The 19,128-nt window shown below is 38.7% G+C and overlaps 1 protein-coding gene and 1 pseudogene across 10 annotated transcripts in view; one reads left to right on the top strand and one right to left on the bottom strand.

The window, feature by feature from the left end:
- SLC4A10 (solute carrier family 4 member 10) overlaps positions 1-19,128 on the bottom strand; it is a 320,600-nt gene that overhangs the window by 143,814 nt on the left and 157,658 nt on the right. For all 10 annotated transcript variants that reach the window (XM_056110433.1, XM_056110436.1, XM_056110435.1 and 7 more), the window contains one exon: positions 12,768-12,914. In XM_056110433.1, the coding sequence (XP_055966408.1) occupies positions 12,768-12,914 (147 nt within the window). The remainder of the gene's footprint in view (positions 1-12,767; positions 12,915-19,128) is intronic.
- LOC130019887 (uncharacterized) lies at positions 10,452-10,549 on the top strand (annotated as a pseudogene).

Here is a 19,128-nt window from a genome sequence, read left to right as displayed (position 1 = left end):
GATGAGAAAATAGGGACAATGGTTAATGGAAGGTCACAGTGGTGGTGAAATTTGGGATGGAATATTGAATACCTGTTACAAATGCATCATGAATAACTTTGTAAATCACAGTGTTTAAATAAAGTGGAAAAATGAAAGTATATTCAGAGTAATAGCATATTCTAATTTCAATCTTAACAGAGTCAAATGACATACTAATAAGTCTATCATCTTTGTGGCTGGTTGATCTGGAAAACACCCAAAGTGTCAATATTTTGAGTAGTAATAAAAGTAAAAGGTAAAGGCCCTCCCATTGATCGTCGATTTGCTCGAGCGGGCCCAGTAACGTCTCCATTGGAGACTTTGTTGTTACTGTAATAAAAGTAGAAATTTTAAAAATCAATTTAGTTATTCCATAGAACTACCCAATGTAACCAGTCATGGCCTTTTTTCCTTTTTTGCATATTAGTCAACAATTCTAATTTTGTTACTTTTCATCACATCCCAGAGGAGCCACTTCTCAGCACTGACACTATTTTCCTTGGGTTTTTGAAACATTTTATTTTCCCACATTCTACAGAGATGTATTTCAGTTTACCCTGCATTATAACCTAGATTTTTATAAAACTTACCTCTAGCCCCTAAATTCAATTTCTCGGTACATGAAATTTAATCTTAAAGTTTATTGGTGTTTACCGTCATAAATAATGAGGAATAGCACAGTGGTAGGGCGTTTGCCTTGTGCGCAGCCAGCCCGGCCGAGCAGGGTTTGATTCCTCTGCCCCTCTTGGAGAGCCCGGCAAGCTACCGGGAGTATCTCACCCGCACGGCAAAGCCTGGCAAGCTACCCATGACATATTCAATATGCCAAACACAGTAACAACAAGTCTCAAAATGGAGATGTTACTGGGCCCGCTCAAGCAAATCAATGAACAACGGGAGGACAGTGACAGTTAATACACTAATCATCCACTGGCAAAGAAAAAAGGTATGGGATTACATCAAAGTAAAAAGTTTTGCACATAAAGAAACTCAGGCTAAAATAAAGACATCTGACATAACGCAAAAATATAATCATAATATAAAATAAGATAAAGGGCTAATATGTAAGATATATAACATCACATAGCTTGCCACTAACAAAAAACAATAAACCCATCATATAATGGGGAGAAAAGATAAAGAGAATTTTCCCTGGTAAAGACATACAGATGGCCAGTAAGCATATGAAAAAGTGTCATTCACTGATTATCAGGGAAATGCAAATCAAAACAATGCAACATCATTTCACACCAGTGAAAATGACATATACCAAAAACCTAGAATCAACCAGTATCTGTAGGAATGTGGCGAAACGTGAATGCCATTTGGTTCAGACTCTATGGAAAGCAGTATAAACACTTCAAAAACAAATTTTAAAAGAATTACCATGTGACCCAGTGATCTCAATCTTTAGCATTTTATCAGGAACATAAAAATATTAACTTAAAAATATATATGCACACACTATATATATAGTGTTTTATATATATACACATATATATGCACAGACTAATTAGATACAATTTAGATCCCCAAAGTAAATCCAAACTTATATAAGGACAGATAACTCTTGACAAAAGGAGTCAAGAATATACTATGCAGAAAGGAAAGTCTTGTCAACAAAATGTACTGTGAAAATAAAATAGTCACAATCAAGAATGAATCTTTGATGAGTTTCATTCAAATGAGGTAGTGACCTCACATCATGCACAAAAATTGTCTTTAAGTGAATTAAAGACTTGAATGTGGGCCAGATAGATAGCACAGTAGGCAAGGTGCCTGCCATGTACACAACAGAACTGGGTTCAAGCCCTATGACCCCGTATGATCCCCATAGCACTGACAGGAGTGAACCCTGACCACAGAGCCAAGAGTAAGCACTGAGCACCACCAGATGTACTCCAAAAACAAACACAAATGATTTGAACATAAGTCCTGAAATATGAAATTGGACTGAAAGAGTAGAGGAGATAAGCTGGTGTTTTGGTGAGTAACAAAGAGGTATGACTCTGTACTCCTAAAACATAAATATTATTATAATCCACTACCTTAATTTAAATTTTTAAATTTTTTTTATTGAATCACTATGAGATACACAGTTACAATACACAGTTGTTCATGATTGGGTTTCAGTTATGTAATGTTCCAACACCCATCCCTTCATCAATGTACATTTTTCCACCACAAATGCCCCAGTCTCCCTCCCACCCACCTCCTGTCTGCCTCTATGTAGGCACTCATCTTTCTCCCTCTCCCTCTCCTTATTCTTCTCCCTCTCCCTCCCCATCTCCCTCCTCCCATCCATTCCCCCTCCACCCCCTCTCTTTTGGGCATTATGGTTTGCAATACAGATATGAGAAGGTTATAGTGTGTATCCCTTTAATGACTTTGAACATACAGTTCTTGTCCAGACTGATCATTTATAACTATTATTGTAATACTGGTTCCTTCTCTGTCCTAACTGCCCTGTGGCCCCCATACCTTTAAGGCAAGCTTCCAACGAATTTTCCTGGCCTTAGATATTAGCTTCATAATATTTTTTATATCCCACAAATGAGTGCAGTCATTCTATATCTGTCCAAGTTTTTAAAAAAAGTTTCCAAAGTTATTTCATTTTCCACTGAAGTATGCATACAATTTATTATCTAGGACTAGGAACATCCTAAGTATAATTCTAAGTGTGAACTAATTAATGCAGACCTTTGTGTACCACGTTTCATGTAAGTATTTCATAGAATCTATTTTTATTTGTTTCTACTGACTGAAGATTAAATATAACTGACATACTTCTATTATCTTTCCTGTAATATCCCTTGTTAACAAGCTGAGGAATAATTCAACATGAAAGCTTCCTTAATTTTCCTCATTATCTCATATCTTCACTACTTCAATTAATGCTTCAAGCTTACTTTTAAATAAATCATCCATGGTCTCAATTAAAAATATAATTTCAAATTTTACCAGAGTAATGGGGGATGACATTTAAAATAACAAAATGCAAAAGTTTAGCAATTTTGTTATCAATTTATTAATTGAAATGTGGAGAGAAATTCACTGAACATTACAATATTAAATTATTTTGTTAATTAAGTGCAGTTAAAAAAGAAAGGTTGAATTGATTTATGGAATCAAAAGTTCTTTGTACAATCAAAGTATCACCACTACCATTATTATACTCACCTAAAAGCTATGCCTAATTTTTGATTTACCTACAAATCGCATTTTCACTTTGGAAGTGGTGGGCCAGGCCCAGCCACTGTAGGTCTGTGACACAGGCATAGTGCAATCTCTAGTAAGATATAATTTTCTTTTATTTAGATGCAGCATTAGTTTGGGATATTATTTTTGGAAAACACAACCAGTTTCCAAGTAACATGGCATTACATAATATAATGACTTAGGAGTTTTTCTGGTAAGTACAAACTAGGGAGAAAACTTTCAAAGTGCCAAAAATCCAAGTATTACCATAAATATATAAATATATATTTATATATTAAATATATAAATGTACATATAAAATATATTTTTTGAGAACACTGGGTGCAGGAACTCTCGGGGGCTGGGGCCAAGACACTGGCCTGGGGTGTCAGCGGCTGTCTTGTCTTCTTCTTCCTCCTCCTCCTCCTCCTCCTCCCCTTCCTTCTCCTTCTCCCCCTCCTCCTTCTCATCCTCCTCTTCCTCTTCCTTCTACTCCTCCTCCTTCTCTCCCTCCTCCTCCTCTTCTCCTCCCTCTTCCTTCTCTTCCTGCTCCTCCTCTTCTCCTCCCTCCCCTTTCTCTTTCTCCTCCTCCTCTTCTCCTCCCTCCTCCTTCTCTTTCTCCTCCTCCTCTTCTCCTCCCTCCTCCTTCTCGTCCTCCCCCTCTTCTTCGTCCTCCTCCTCCTCCTCTTCCTTCTCCTCCTCTTCCCCCTCCTTCTCACCTTCCTCCTCCACTTCCTTCTTCTTCTCTCCCTCCTCCTCCTCCTCTCCTTCTCCTTCTCCTTCTCCTCCTGCTCCTCCTTCTCCTTGTCTTCCTCTTCTTCCCTCTCCTCCTCCTGTCCTCCTGCTCTGCAAGAATCCTGCCCTGAGCATGACCAAGCTGAGCGTCCTCCCGCCCCCAGGTTGCATTTCCTCGTTTGGCCCACTCTGGGCGAACTTTGCTCCAGCCTTTGATCTGCCACCCAAATCTGCAGCTGGGCTCTCGTATGCCCACCTGTGGTGGCATGCCCACCAGTGGGCAGACTACCTCCCCATTCCAAAAGTGGACTCCTTCCACTTTGCAGAACGTGGGCTCGTCTTAGGTGACCCACTTGCAGATTTGCACCCTTTCCACCCCTGCCACAGACAGCAGAGGTGTAGTCATTAATAGTGGGTAGGGCGTCACGCAGTCGACCTGGGTTTGAGTCCTCATCCCTCTCAAAGAGCCCGTGAAGCTACCGAGAGTACCCCACCCCTACGGCAGAGCCTTGCAAACAACCCACTGGGTATTCGATATGCCAAAAACAGTAACAAGTTTTTGGAGACAACTAGTCTCCAATAGAGACATTACTGGTGCCCGCTGGAGCAAATTCATGAACAACAAACAGGATGACAGTGATACAGTGCTACCGTAAATATCATTTTATTATGTTGATAGTTACTCAGAATAAATATACTAAAATCACATGTCTTCATAGGCATGAAGAACTCTAACTTATGTTATAAAACCTCCTGCTTTCCAGCATAGAAAACTGATACTTCCATGCATACACTACTCCATATCTCATTGAAAAACTTGAATTCTAAGGCATTTAAAGTAATTGTAGGTGTACTGTAAATATTTTTCTCAGAAATATTCCACGTCAATAAATATCTCTTGAATAGTCAGAGATTTTTTGAAGCTTGCACCATAGAAATTGCATATCTCCACTATGAAGTATATCAAAATCTATGCAAAATGAGGTCTTTCTAAAAAACAAATATGACAGAGTACTTGATTATATGGGCAACTAGATTGACTGTAGAATAGAAATGAAAACGATAATTCGAAAAAATAGAAAAGAAAGTGAAATATATAACTACTTAGACAACACCATGATGTCAAACATGTGTCCCCATAAAACAGATCTTAGGTCTAAATGCCAATAGAGATACTCAGATGGCTTGAGTAGGTGGCATCCAAAAATAGCGGCTCACATATCAGAGGAAAATTCTGGGCCCCCTAACTGATCTCAAGTTTTGACAAGTAACATAGCAGAAGCTTCTTAGGATTAATGGCTCTTAATTCCTAGCTGAATATAAATCACTCAGGGTACTTTTGAGAATACTAGTGGTAGAGAAAAATTCAATATTAGTTAAATAAAAGTGTATATTTTATTAAAGTTCTACAGATGCAACAGGGTTTGACAAGTTCAAATGGTGATCTTAATATGCTAATTAGTGAACCACACTTCAAATAGCAAAGTTTTGGAAATGACGTATCTCAAACTCAACAACTCCTATGGTGCTGCATTTTAAAAACCTATGTGTGGGTCCTACCAGACGGACTCTAGCAGTATAAGCTTTGTGCACCAACATCTTTGTGTTTTTGTTTTGGTTTTGTTATGATCTTAAATTTAGGCACCATGTTTTACAAAGCTGTTAATAGTAGAATTTCAGGCAACGTTAACTTTTATTTTTTTAATTCCCAGGTATATTCAATGTTGGAAACTGTTCTAGAAAACCTCTTATGCATTCAGCCAAGAAACAAGAAACCACGATGGAAAAGGCAGAGGAAACATGTTATTTTTATTATATTTACTAACTGTTTTAAGATTACCTAAATATATCTTCTCAAACATAAGATTATGTAAATTCAATGAAATCACTAAATATTAGTCCACAGAGAACTCATTCTCAGAGACTAAGAGAAAGACTCTAGTTACTATAAGCAGATGGAACTTATTAAGAAAGATCTACCAAGCTGTTGCTTTATTACATTCCCAGAGTTCATGTCATGAAACAAAAAGCATATGAAAATGTGGAGTACACTTTCATCTCTCCACTCTGTGACCATTCATTCAAAGAGGTCCAGCCTTGTATTATGCTGGTGTAAGAGGCCAGAAAACCAATGAGGTTTTCTTTACACACTCCTTTATAAAGAAGTACAAGGTGTTTAGGGAAGTTTAAGGTACATAGTTATACACCAAAAAAAAGAATCCCACTATGGCAGTGACTCTCTAAGCAATTTTAGGATAAAACTGGATGTATATGTAAAGGTAAAGGCCCTCCCGTTGATCGTCGATTTGCTCGAGCGGGCCCAGTAACGTCTCCATTGGAGACTTTGTTGTTACTGTGTCTGGCATATCGAACACTCTCGGTAGCTTGCCGGGCTCTCCGAGAGGGGTGGAGAAATCGAACTCGGGTCGGCCATGTTGGCCGCGTGTAAGGCGAATGCCCTACCGCTGATGTATATGTAATACAAAATAATCCTGATGACCAAAGGAAGATCAATACCGGTAACTGTCCATTTTTGGATCAAAAGAAAATCCAAAAACATAAAAGAATATCAAGTGAATATAGAAAATATAGAATCTATCAAGAAGAAAAATGAAACCAGTTAGAAAAGGGTAGAAGTAAATGTAAAGAAAATATCAGATTAGAAGAAATGTATGATAATTAAACATAAAATAGTAAAATCAAAATTCCTAATAGAATAGTAAAATGTAAAATTGATGTGGCATATAGTTAAATGAATAAATTATACTTGTTTTAAACTAAAAGAAAATGAGCAGCTGTCATAAACATGCAGACAGTCAGAGACCAAAATAAATGAATAAAATTCAGATAAAAATAAAAATGTTCACAACATGAAAAATATCAATGAATACTAGATTCAAAAGATTTTTTATAGCCACTGGGCCTACCTCAGTAAGTTTTCTTAAAAAAAAGAAACTTGGAAAATTGTCCAAGTTTGGGACTGACCCAAATTTGATCCCCAGCACCCTAGTTAGTTTCCCAAGGCACAACAAAAATGATCCCTGAGCAGAGCCAGGAGTAAGCTAAGTACCACTGGTGTCTCACACACACACACACACACACACACACACACACACACATGATAAAACATCTGAGCTAAAAATACTACCTTAAAAATTATGTCTATATACACATATGTGTGTGTATATATATATATATATCACTCTCTCTGTTAGCCCAGTAACATTGTGGCATATCGAATACGTAATGGGTAGCTTGCCAGGCTTTGCCACGCAGGCAAGATGCTCTTGGTAGCTTGCCAGGCTCTCCGAGAGGGGCAGAGGAATTGAATTCCGGTCAGCCGTATTGGACACGTGCAAGGCAAACGCCCAACCCACTGGGCTATCACTAAAATGGAAATGTCCCTTGAACTTTGGCAGTGTGTATGGTGAGGTTATACATAAATAGGTATGAAGCTGTACTTCTGAAGTTATGTAATATTATAAACCACAATTGTAGCACTGTAGAGCTGTTGTCCCATTGTTCATCAATTTGCTCAAGTGGGCACCAGTAACATCTCCATTGTGAGACTTTTGTTACTGTTTTTGACATATCAAATGCACCACAGGGAGCTGGTCGGGCTCTGCCTTGGGGGATAAGATACTCTCAGTAGCTTGTCAGGCTCTCTGATAGGGGTGGAGGAATCAAATCCGGGCTGGCCTCGTGCAAGGCAAACACCCTACCTGCTGTGCTATGGCTCCAGCCCACAATTAACCAATAAAATTTTAATTTAACAACAAAAAAAACTAAATAAACATTACAAAATTTTCTGAAACATTTAGTTTCATAAGGTATTGAAAAAAGCATTATTCATGGAGGGTGGAAAAAATTTTTACTCCAACCTTTGTATGCTGCTAACAGTCATACAGAACAGCTAAATGATTAAAGGAATACTGCAGAGTTGGGAAAGGTCAGAAGATTCCACATCACTTCAGAGAAATATGAATAATTCAGTTGACAGGACGAGGTCAACCAACTTATATTTTCCAGGTGAAATAAATTAGAAAATAAACATGTAAAAAGAAAACATTTTTTAATATATCAGGAGAAAAGGAAGTTTAGTTATATATATAGGCCTACAGATATATATATGTACATATATATAAATATATGTTTTTATGACATCTTCCCCTCTTAGCCAGAATTTATATGCTCGGTAGTGGGAGGAAAGGAATGTCATTAGTGATGGTATCCTCCCGGGATGGGAGAAGCATGCTGAAGGTAGACTATAGACCAAACATGATTGCCACTCATTGCCTCTTTTGTAAATCACAACACCCAATACGAGAGAGAGAACAAAATGGAATGTTCTGCCACAAAGGCAGGGTAGGATGGGGGGTATGGGGGGTGAGAGGGATACTGGGATCCATGGTGGTGGAAAATGGGCACTGGTGGAGGGATGGGTATTTGATCATTGTATAACTGAAACCCAAGCACAAAAATTTGTAAGTCTACAACTGTACCTCATGGTGTCTCACTAATAAAAATTTTTAAAAAATAATTGAACTCCACAAGAAGAAAACATCCAACCCCATCAAAAAATGGGGCAATGCAAGAATGGCCGAGATTAGTACCAGGAATTTTGCTCCATGGCTTGGAGGCCAGCAACACATGCGAGGGGAAAAGGCAGCTCAGATAGAGAAGGGAGCACCAAATAAAGTGTGTTGGGAGGATCCTCCCAGGATGGGAGAAGCATGCTGAAAATAGACTATAGACTCAATTCCTCTTTTGAAAACCACAACACCCAAAAGGAGAGAGAACAGAGGGGAATGCCCTGCCACAGAGGCAGGGTGGGATGTGGGGGATGGGAGATGGGAGGGATACTGGGATCCTTGGTTGTGGGAAATGGGCACTGGTGGAGGGATAGGTATTTGATCACTGTATAAATGAAACCCAAGAACAAAATTTGTAAGTCTACAACTGTACCTCATGGTGTCTCACTAAAAAAATTTTTTAAAAAAATGGGGCGATGAAATGAATAGAAACTTTCTCAAAGAAGATATCCGAATAGCTAAAAGGCACATGAGAAAATGCTCTACGTCATTAACCATCAGGGAGATGCAGATCAAAACCACAATGAGATATCATTTCACACCACAGAGACTGGCGCACATCCAAAAGTACAAAGGCAACTGGTGTTGGCGCAGATGTGGCGAAAAAGGGACCCTCCATCACTGCTGGTGGGAATGCCGATTGGTTCAGCTCTTTTGGAAAACAGTATGGATGATTCTCAAAAAATTAGAAACTGAGCTCCCATTTCACCCAGCAATACCACTCTTGGGAATATATCCCAGAGAGGCAAAAAGTATAGTCAAAATGACATGTGCACTTGTTTGTTCATTGCAGCACTCTTTACAATAGCCAGAATCTGGAAAATTCCTGAGTGCCCGAGAACAGATGACTGGTTAAAGAAACTTTGGTACATTTACACAATGGAGTACTATGTAGTGGTTAGAACAGATGATGTCATTAAATTTACATACAAGTGGTACTACATGGAAAGTATCATGTTAAGGGAAATGAGTCAGAAAGAGAGGCATAGACATGGAAAGATTGCATTCATCTGGGGAACATAAAGTAACAAAATAGGAGACTAACACCCAAGAATGGCCGAGGTTAGTACCAGGAATTTTGCTTCATGGCTTGGAGGCCAGCCACACATGCTAGGGGAAAAGGCAGCTCAGATAGAGAAGGGAGCACCAAATAAAGGGTGTTGGGAGGATCCTCCCAGGATGGGAGAAGCATGCTGAAAGTAGACTATAGACCAAACATGATTGCCACTCAATGCCTCTTTTGCAAACCACAACACCCAGAAGGAGAGAGAGAACAAAAGGGAATGCCCTGCCCCAGAGGCAGGGTGGGATGGGGTATGGGGGGTGGGAGGGATACTGGGATCCGAGGTGGTGGGAAATGGGTACTGATGGAGGGATGGGTATTTGATCATTGTATAATTGAAACCCTAGCACAAAAATTTTAAGTCTACAACTGTACCTCATGGTGTCTAACTAATAAAAATTTTTTAAAAATAATAATTATTTGGGGAGGCTGGAGCCATAGCACAGCAGGTAGGGTGTCTGCCTTGCACATGACTGACCCGGATTAGATTTCCAGCATCCCATGTGGTCCCCTGAGTACCGTAAGGGGTAATTCCTGAGTGCTGAGCCAGGAGTGACCCAAAAATAAAAAAAAATATATTTTTAAAATCAAAGAAAGACAATAGAATTGGAATAATAGAGTCATGAATTTAAATAGCTATGATTCTCTCTGTTGAATGAATTGTCCAACAGGACATGCCTCTTGTGAGAGGCTTGGGAAAGTAGAGACTTGAAGGAGCCCTAATACAAGTAGGTATTTTTTTTTTATTTTTATTAGTGAAACACCATAGGTACAGTTGTAGATTTACAAATTTTTGTGCTTGGGTTTCAATTATACAATGATCAAACATCCATCCCTCCACCAGTGCCTATTTTCCACCAAAATTGGAATGATACAGAGAAGATTAGCATGGCCCCTGCACAAGGTTGACACACAAATTCCTGAAGCATTCCATACTTTTCTCTATCATTGTATAACTGAAACACAAACACAAAAATTTGTAAGTCTACAACTTTACCTCATGGTATTTCACTAATAAAAATTTAAGGAAAAAAAGAAAAGAAAGATTTATAATATGTACCACTGTAGCACTGCCTTCCCACTGTTCATCGAGTTGTTCGAGTGGACTCAGTAATGTCTCCATTGAGAGACTTGTTGCTTCTGTGTTTGGCATATTGAATATGTCATGGGTAGCTTGCCAGGCTTTGCCATGAGGGCGAGATACTCTCAGTAGCTTGCCGGGCTCTCTGAGAGGGGTGGAGGAATCAAACCCTGGTCAGCCGTGTTGGCCACGTGCAAGGCAAACGCCTTACCCACTGCGCTATCACTCCAGCCCTATAATATGTACAGAACTAAAAGATAAGCCAATTTGCTACATGAGCAAGCAAAGAGGGAGAGGCAAAAATCAAAAACCAAAACAAATGGAAGGGACTTCAGGAGTGAAGTAATATGGATAAGTGAGAAGTCCAGTGAGAAAGGAGATGGAAATGGAATGCCAAGGAACTAAGAGAAATGTTCTTGGTCACATATTCAGGCTCTCAAGGTACTCAAGAATTGCTGAAACAACAGGACGGGGAACGGAGTTCTTCCCCATACCCCACTATCTAGGTGACTCAGCAGTCCCGCCCATAAGCCACCTCTAGCTGGCGATGAATCATTTCTTCATCAGTCACCATCCAGATCACACATCCTTGTCTCCAAGAAGGGAACACAAAATGCCGCTCGCCATAACCATGGAGCATAAAATGCCGCTCGCCATAACCATGCCACCAGATCCCACACCAGGCTGTTTCACTCTGGGTGCCCCAGAGAGGGGCAGGTGAGAACCCTCCCTGCCCCAAGGGACCCAACCCCACTGCTGAAAATCTCCAGAACTCAGCCGCCACCATGCCCACTGCCGTTTTCCACACGCTCGGGCAGAGCATTACCCATGAGTGAATTTATTCCTGGACCTGCACTGCACCACACACCCTACTCATACTCCAACATTACGGCACCACATTTGATAAGGTTCAAAGTAGGAGGAAACCAATCTTAGAGAGAAATATACATTTTTACAGATATATATATATATATATAAAGCACACAAGGCTCAACCTTTAACAACATGTAAGTGATCTCTTATAGAAGGGCTTAATGGCCCATGGGTGAAATACAACAATCTCCACACTCTTTCCTCTAAAGATACATTTTCGTAGCATTTTCAGTGGTTTTTCTAACAAACAATGCAAAATATATTATTTCAGTTATATTCTGGAGCAGGGATTGGGGTTAGGGATGGAAACATCTGAAATATGGTGGTAGGAAGGTGTAATAGTGCTGGGATTGTTGTTTGAATATTAAATGTAATTAAATATTGTGAACTAGGGGCTGGAGCAATAGTACAGCAGGTAGGGTGTTTGTCTTACACGCGGCCAACCCAGGTTCAATTCCCAGCATCCCATCTGATCCCCTGAGCACTGCCAGGAGTAATTCCTGAGTGCATGAGCCAGGAGTATATATATCTATATCTATATCTATATCTATATCTATATCTATATCTATATCTTATCTATCTATCTATCTAGTAAACTACTTTATAAAATAAAAAAATATAAAAAAAGAAGAACTGATGAAACTACTATATCCCTATACTTTGATATTTGGCATATACTTTTAAGGGATAACACTAAAAACAGTGGAACATTCACATCCTACGAGGGAAATATAGGCAGCATCAGCAACAACAGAAGTGCAAAACCCTAAAATTATTCCCCCAGGGGCTTTCAAATTACTCAGAGTAATGACTACTATTTATGTAAATTATAAAGTCCATGCAACTAACTTTTGCTATCTTAGATCTTAAATATATCTCCTTATTCACATATCTAAACCAGGTCTCATGTTCATGAAGCAGACTGCACAAGAGAAAAATCCATATTAAATTTTCTCTTTCCTTTCCTCCAATCAGTTCAATTCTGTATCTTAAAGAAATAAAATAAAATAATATAAAAATTATAGACAATTTCCTGTCTTTGAGGCATTACAACTAATTATGGACTGTACAAGCAAGTATCACTGTCATTGTCACTGTCCTCCCATTGTTCATCGATTTGCTCGAGCGGGTTCAGATACGTCTCCATTTTGAGATTTATATTATAATATTATAATGATCATAACATAAAAACAAAGATCCTTACCAAATGAGGGTGACTCCCTTCCATCCTCTAATCCAGAATCTCTTTCTCTGTCTCTCTTTCTGTGTTTATGACCACGATGCCGATGACGTCTGTGACTTCTTCTTCCTCCCAGAGGCACATGCACTCCAATAAACAGAGTCCGGTGACCTTTATCAGAAACACAAAAATTAAACTCTAATTTATTCCAGGGCACAAAAAGTGATTTATCTATTAATGGAAATTCAAGCCAATTCAATCTAGCAAATCGTTTTTTCAGTTTTGATGATTTACAAAGGTTGGGATTCTTATATGATAATTTGGCACCATTTGATAGGTAATTAACAGATATTTTAATGCTTATTTAAGTGTTTCATGGGTCTATCATAACATAACATAATACTGATTATTTGGTTACATATTTACAATCACCATTTATCTTAACTATCCATTTCCACAGCCTACAATTAAACTTTTCTCATTAAACATGGCTTTCTCCTTACCCTCAGCTGTGCTCTATCACTAATTTTCTACCCTTTACAGTGAATTGTATGAAATAAACATTATCTCTAATAAACAACAAGCCACAAGGTGCCTTAGTATTGCCCAATCCTATGGACCTTTTTTGAGTTTTATTGTTTCTATACACAACAATACCATTAACTATTTTCTGTGCTTTTACTGTCATTTTTTCTTCCTTCTCCTCCACTTCATCTTAATCATTAGGGTCCATTCAAAGGAATGTCAAACTCATATCCCTGTATTCATTCTTTTCTTTGATTTCCAAGTATCAGCTATCATCAATCTCAGTTAATATATCATTGAGTCAGTGATGGACTGTGATGAAGGAAAAGTATGACACTTTGGTGATGGGGGTTTGTGGGAAAAGGTAACAATGTACACCTAAAGCATATAAATATTTACACATTTATAAACTACTAATGTTAGAACCAAAAGTAATACACCTAAAATTAAGTAATAAAAAGGTACTTAGCAGTGGTGATTATAATTAACAAATAAATTAAGAAATTAATATTAAATGTATAAAACATCAATTTATTTTTTAAAATCTAATTAATGACCAGATTCTCTATTAAATCCATTCCTTTTCATTTAGACACTCATCATATGTCACTAGGACTATTAGAATATTCTCTTCACTGTCTTTTTTTTTTTATCACTGTGAGATACAGTTACAAAGCTTTCCTGTTTGAGTTTCAGTCATACAATCATTGATCACCCTACCCTCCACCAATGCACATCTTCCACCACAAAGAACCCCAGTATCCCTTCATCCTACCCCTTCCACTGCCTCTTTGGCAGACAATCTCCCCCATACTCTCTTTTGTATTGCTTTTTATGAATAGCCTAAGATGTTGTGCAGGGGCAAGAGCGGTTGCGTGCTCCTATTACTCCTAAATTCCAGATAATTGGGGTCTGAAGAAATCTCTGCAGCAAGCTGCTCAGTTTGGAGTTTCTTTTCTTGGCCACCAAGGAGCTTAAGAGGCAGTTTGTATGCATGACTTCCAGGGTCCCATGGGGGACAGAGGGTGGGTGGGGGATGAGAAGGACTGGCCCATCCCCTATCACTTGAGGCCTGAAGTCTTTTTTTAACTGAAATCTTCTCCCACCTTTTCTCAAAGATGAATGGCAAAGGCTTTTTATTTACAAATCTAATTGCATTGCACGTCTGATAAAAGTCACGCAGCACTCTCTCTTGCCTGTAGGATAAAGTTTTTAATACTGTACAAGTCTAAACAATATCTAACTTATTTCTATAGTCAGTCTTCTAAATTCATTCTGACACATACTATTAGTCAGTGCATATTCCTTTATTCTTGAATTACCAGATGGTCTCAAGTCCTTCTGCTTTTACTTACGGCTGTTGTTATTTTTCTAACTATTATAAAGCATCTCACCTGACTATCTTATAGTTACTTATTCACTTCCCAAGTCCTCATTCAAGTCCCTGAATCACATATAAACAAATACAGGTATTATATAAATATAGATATGAAAAAATAAGAATTTATACAGAAATACTACTTATAAATATAACCCTAAACCCATTCACAAAAAGTATAAATCAAATGAAGTGGCATTTATTCACAGATTAGATATATACTAGAATGAAAAAAAAACTGTAGATATGACAAGAATTGAATCTCATAGAATTTGTGTAAAATAAAAGAACAATTCCCTTTATTTAAATCCAAGAAATAGGGGAAAAAACCCACGATGTTCAGAGATACAAATACAGGAAAAAGATATAAGCAAAAGTCAGACTACTTGTTACCTCTAGCATGAAAATGAATAGGAATTGTGATTTGGAAAGGCTGGGTTTTATTTTGTTTCAAGTTTGGTTTTCCCTTTGGGGCCGCTCTCAGTCAAGCATAGGTTGGAGTTACTTGGAGGCCCAGTATCAGGCATTGATAGCAGTAGTGTCTGAGGCCACATGCAGTTGTACTGGGGTGGAGACACGTAGTGCTTGTGTTCAAAATCAGAAGTCTGCACGTGTTAAGCAAGTGCCTTCTCTACACTTGAATTATTGTCCTTGACATAGAAATGTTCTATTGTGCCATTTTATACGTTTTGTTCCTCTATACTTTTTCCTACAGATATGATTCATTTGACAATGAAAAAAATAAAGAGTTTCAAAAAGAAGGGGAGGGAACCTGGTTTATATGTTATGAAAGAGCAAGCATGGTTAAAATTTTTTCTACTACAGTGGAAATCAAATGTTCACCTGTAATCTTGAGAGCATATTCAGTGGAAGAACAAATGAACTGAGTAAGTTAGTTAATGAATGCTTCCAACATATGCAAATAAAAAGTCTGTGTAGAGAATTAAAATTTAAATTTTTACTGAAAAGTTCAAAGGCTTCTAACAATGATTAGACTATTAACAATAACAATAATTGACTATAATGATCATTCCATATGACAAAATAAGGAGCATTATGAAGCAGGTTGGATATTCTAGAGGTCATGATGGGTATTATTATTGTTGTTGTTGTTGTTGTTATTATCAACTTTCTAGAAAATGGATATGAGAAGCACTGCCAAAGGTAACATCCCAATAAATTGCCAAGTCTAAAATGAATGACCTGAAACCATATACAAATACAGTCAGATAAGAAGAGAATACAAAGATACACAGCATAGATCCAAGGAAGACAACTCTTCAGGAATTTTCTGAGGCAGAATTTAATAAGAATAAATTATTAAGTATTTATTTATTTATTTATTTTGCTTTTTGGGTCACACCCAGCGATGCTCAGGGGTTACTCCTGGCTCTGCACTCAGGAACTACTCCTGGCGGTGCTTGAGGGACCATATGGGATGATTGAACCCAGGTGGGCCTCGTGCAAGGCAAATACTGTACCTGCTGCTGTACTAACACTCTGACCCCCAATATTGATTTTTTGGGCAAAAGAGTCAGACTAGTTGTTACCTCTAGCATGAAAATGAATAGGAATTGTGATTTGGAAAAGGCTGGGTTTTATTTTGTGTCAAGTTTGGTTTTCCCTTTGGGGCCGCTCTCAGTCAAGCATAGGTTGGTGTTACTTGGAGGCCAATATGTTACTTTTGGGCAAATATGCACAAGTGTAATTGTTGGATCATGTGGTAGGTTTATGTAGAGCTTTGTAAGAAATATTTTCTGCCAAAGTGGATTTACCATTTTTCATTCCAATCAGTAGAAAATGAGAATTCTTGTTGTCCTACTTTATTGCCAACGATTGGTACTATAAGCATTTTGGACATTACCTAGACTAATAAGTGTGCAATCATATTCATTGCTTTAATGATTCCCTAATAACATAGAAAACTGAACATATTTTCACATTTTTATTTACCCTCTGTGTATCTTGGGTAAAAGTCTGTTCTGACCTTTTCCTATTTTGTGATTGGATTTCGTGTTTTTTTATGGCCTCCACAAAAATTCATGTTTAAGGCTTTATCAGTGTGGATGTATTTAGAGATAGAACCTTAATGAAGGTTACTAAAGTCAATGATGTCATAAGATGAAAACTATGACCAACAGGATTGCTGTCCTAATAAGGAAGGATATCAGAAAGCTCATGGTTTTCCCACTTTTCCATGTAAAAGAGATCATATGAGCACACATCCAATGTCGAATACCAACAAGCTAAGAGGCCTCTCAGAGTAAAATCTACTTTAGAGGGTTTGATATTAGACTTCAGTCGGCAGGACTGTGAAAATATGTATTTTTATCCTCAAAACTTCCCAGTCTCTGGCACTTGATTATGGCAGCCTCAGATAACTACTACAGAAAGGAAAGTATAGCATTGTAGCACAATCCTCCTGTTGTTCATGGATTTGCTCGAGCGGGCACCAGTAACGTCTCTTTTGTGAGACTTGTTACTGTGTTTGTCATATCGAATACATCATGGGTAGCTTGCCAGGCTTTTCCGTGCGGGTGTAATACTCTCAGTAGCTTGCCAGGCTCTCCAAGAAGGGCAGAGGAATCAAACCCCGGTCGACCGTGTGCAAGAGAAACACCCTACCCACCATGCTATGACTCTGGTCCAAGGAAAGTATAAATTAAAATAATTCTTGTAATATTTAAGTTACAGAAAACATGCAATCAAAGTTGTGATATTTCTAAAATAATTAATGCGCGACTATTTATTTAATTTTCTCTAAATTTTCAGGGTACCTTAAATATCCTTAAATATCCAACCCACACGGCAGAGCCTGGCAAGCTATCCGTGGTCTATGCCAAATAGAACAAATTGATATGCCAAATCCAGTAATAAATGGATCTCATTTCCCTAACCCTGAATATGCAGAGTCGAGAAGGATATGGAAGGAGAAGCTGATAAAACACCAAGGCAGACATAGGCTGCCAAAACGCAGAAAAACAAAAATGATTGTCTGTACTTTTAATGCTCGTACGCTGGCATCTGCTGCATCCATTGAAGACCTTATGGTACAAGCACAAAAGATCAAGTACGACATCATTGGTCTGACCGAAACGAGAAGACATCAATCCCATCATGCTGTTTTCGACACTGGAGAAGAACTGTTCCTTGGAACATGTGATAAAAGAGGCGTCGGTGGTGTCGGTATCCTTGTCAACACAAACTTAGTCACAAGCATTGATTCATTTGAATGCCTAACAACCCGAATCGGACGATTACACTTGAATAAATGTGGCTCACTACCGGCAGTTTCTATCTTTGTTGTCTATGCACCAACATCCAGTTATGGTGAAAAAGAAACTGAGAAATTCTACATAGAGCTGGAGAAATTCTATAAAGAAGATCACACCTTCTACAAGATCATTGTCGGTGATTTTAATGCCAAGATAGGACCAAGAAGATCAGTCGATGAACTCCACATCGGAACCCATGGCCTGGAATGGAACGAACAGGGTGACAGACTGTCTGAGTTCATCATGTCAACCAAAACCTTCCATGGTAACTCACAATTCCAAAAGGCTGAATCTAAACGTTGGACATGGGAGTCTCCCGATGGACGGTTCCACAATGAAATAGACCACATCATATTCAATCGGCGGTTTTGCCTAACCGATGTTGCTGTTGTCCCAAAATTCCAAACGGGATCAGACCACCGTCTTCTTCGTGCAAAATTCTACCTCACAGAACGAGGAGAAAAGAATGCAAGGTTTAAGAAGAGGACTCCCAGAACAACCACCAACTGGGAACTCTTTGGCTCTGTTGCGGCAACATGGGAAGATGCCGTCATTGACAACATTGATGAGGAATACGATCGAATGATTCAGCACCTCCATGATTGTGCAAGGAATGCCAAGAGAGAGATAACCACAAAAAACCGTCTTTCTTCGAACACTCTTGAACTTATTCGCCAACGTGGCTTGGCACGTGCCTCAGGCAACCACAACCAAACGTCCGAACTGGCAAAACAATGCAGAAAAGCCATCAAGGATGACCTCAAAAACAGGAGAGCAGCAGTACTGGTAGATGCAGCAGAAGCTGGGAAAAACATTCGTAATGCCCGCCTGTCCTTCACCAACTACAAAACCATGCCCTCCGACATCATGATGCCCTCCGACATCATGATGGATCTATCACATCTTCCAGAAGGGCAATGGAGAAGATTATTCATGACTTCTACTCAGATCTCTTTAATAGCCACATCCACTTGCCCACATACCACATACCACATGATGGATATGTCGTTCCCAATGTTCTCCCTTCCGAAATCGAACATGCCATCTCGTCGGTAAAGAAACAAAAAGCACCTGGCCCAGACAAGATCAGACCTGAACACCTGAAGAACTTACCATCAGTACTCATCAATACATTGGCTCGACTCTTCACACGCTACCTGTCTGAATGCAAGGTTCCATCCCAATGAAAAACCAGCAAGACTGTACT

The sequence above is a fragment of the Sorex fumeus genome, unplaced genomic scaffold (genome assembly GCF_029834395.1).
Source record: "Sorex fumeus unplaced genomic scaffold, SorFum_2.1 ptg000009l, whole genome shotgun sequence".
Taxonomy (NCBI): domain Eukaryota; kingdom Metazoa; phylum Chordata; class Mammalia; order Eulipotyphla; family Soricidae; genus Sorex; species Sorex fumeus.
This window is presented reverse-complemented; position numbering and strand designations above follow the sequence as displayed.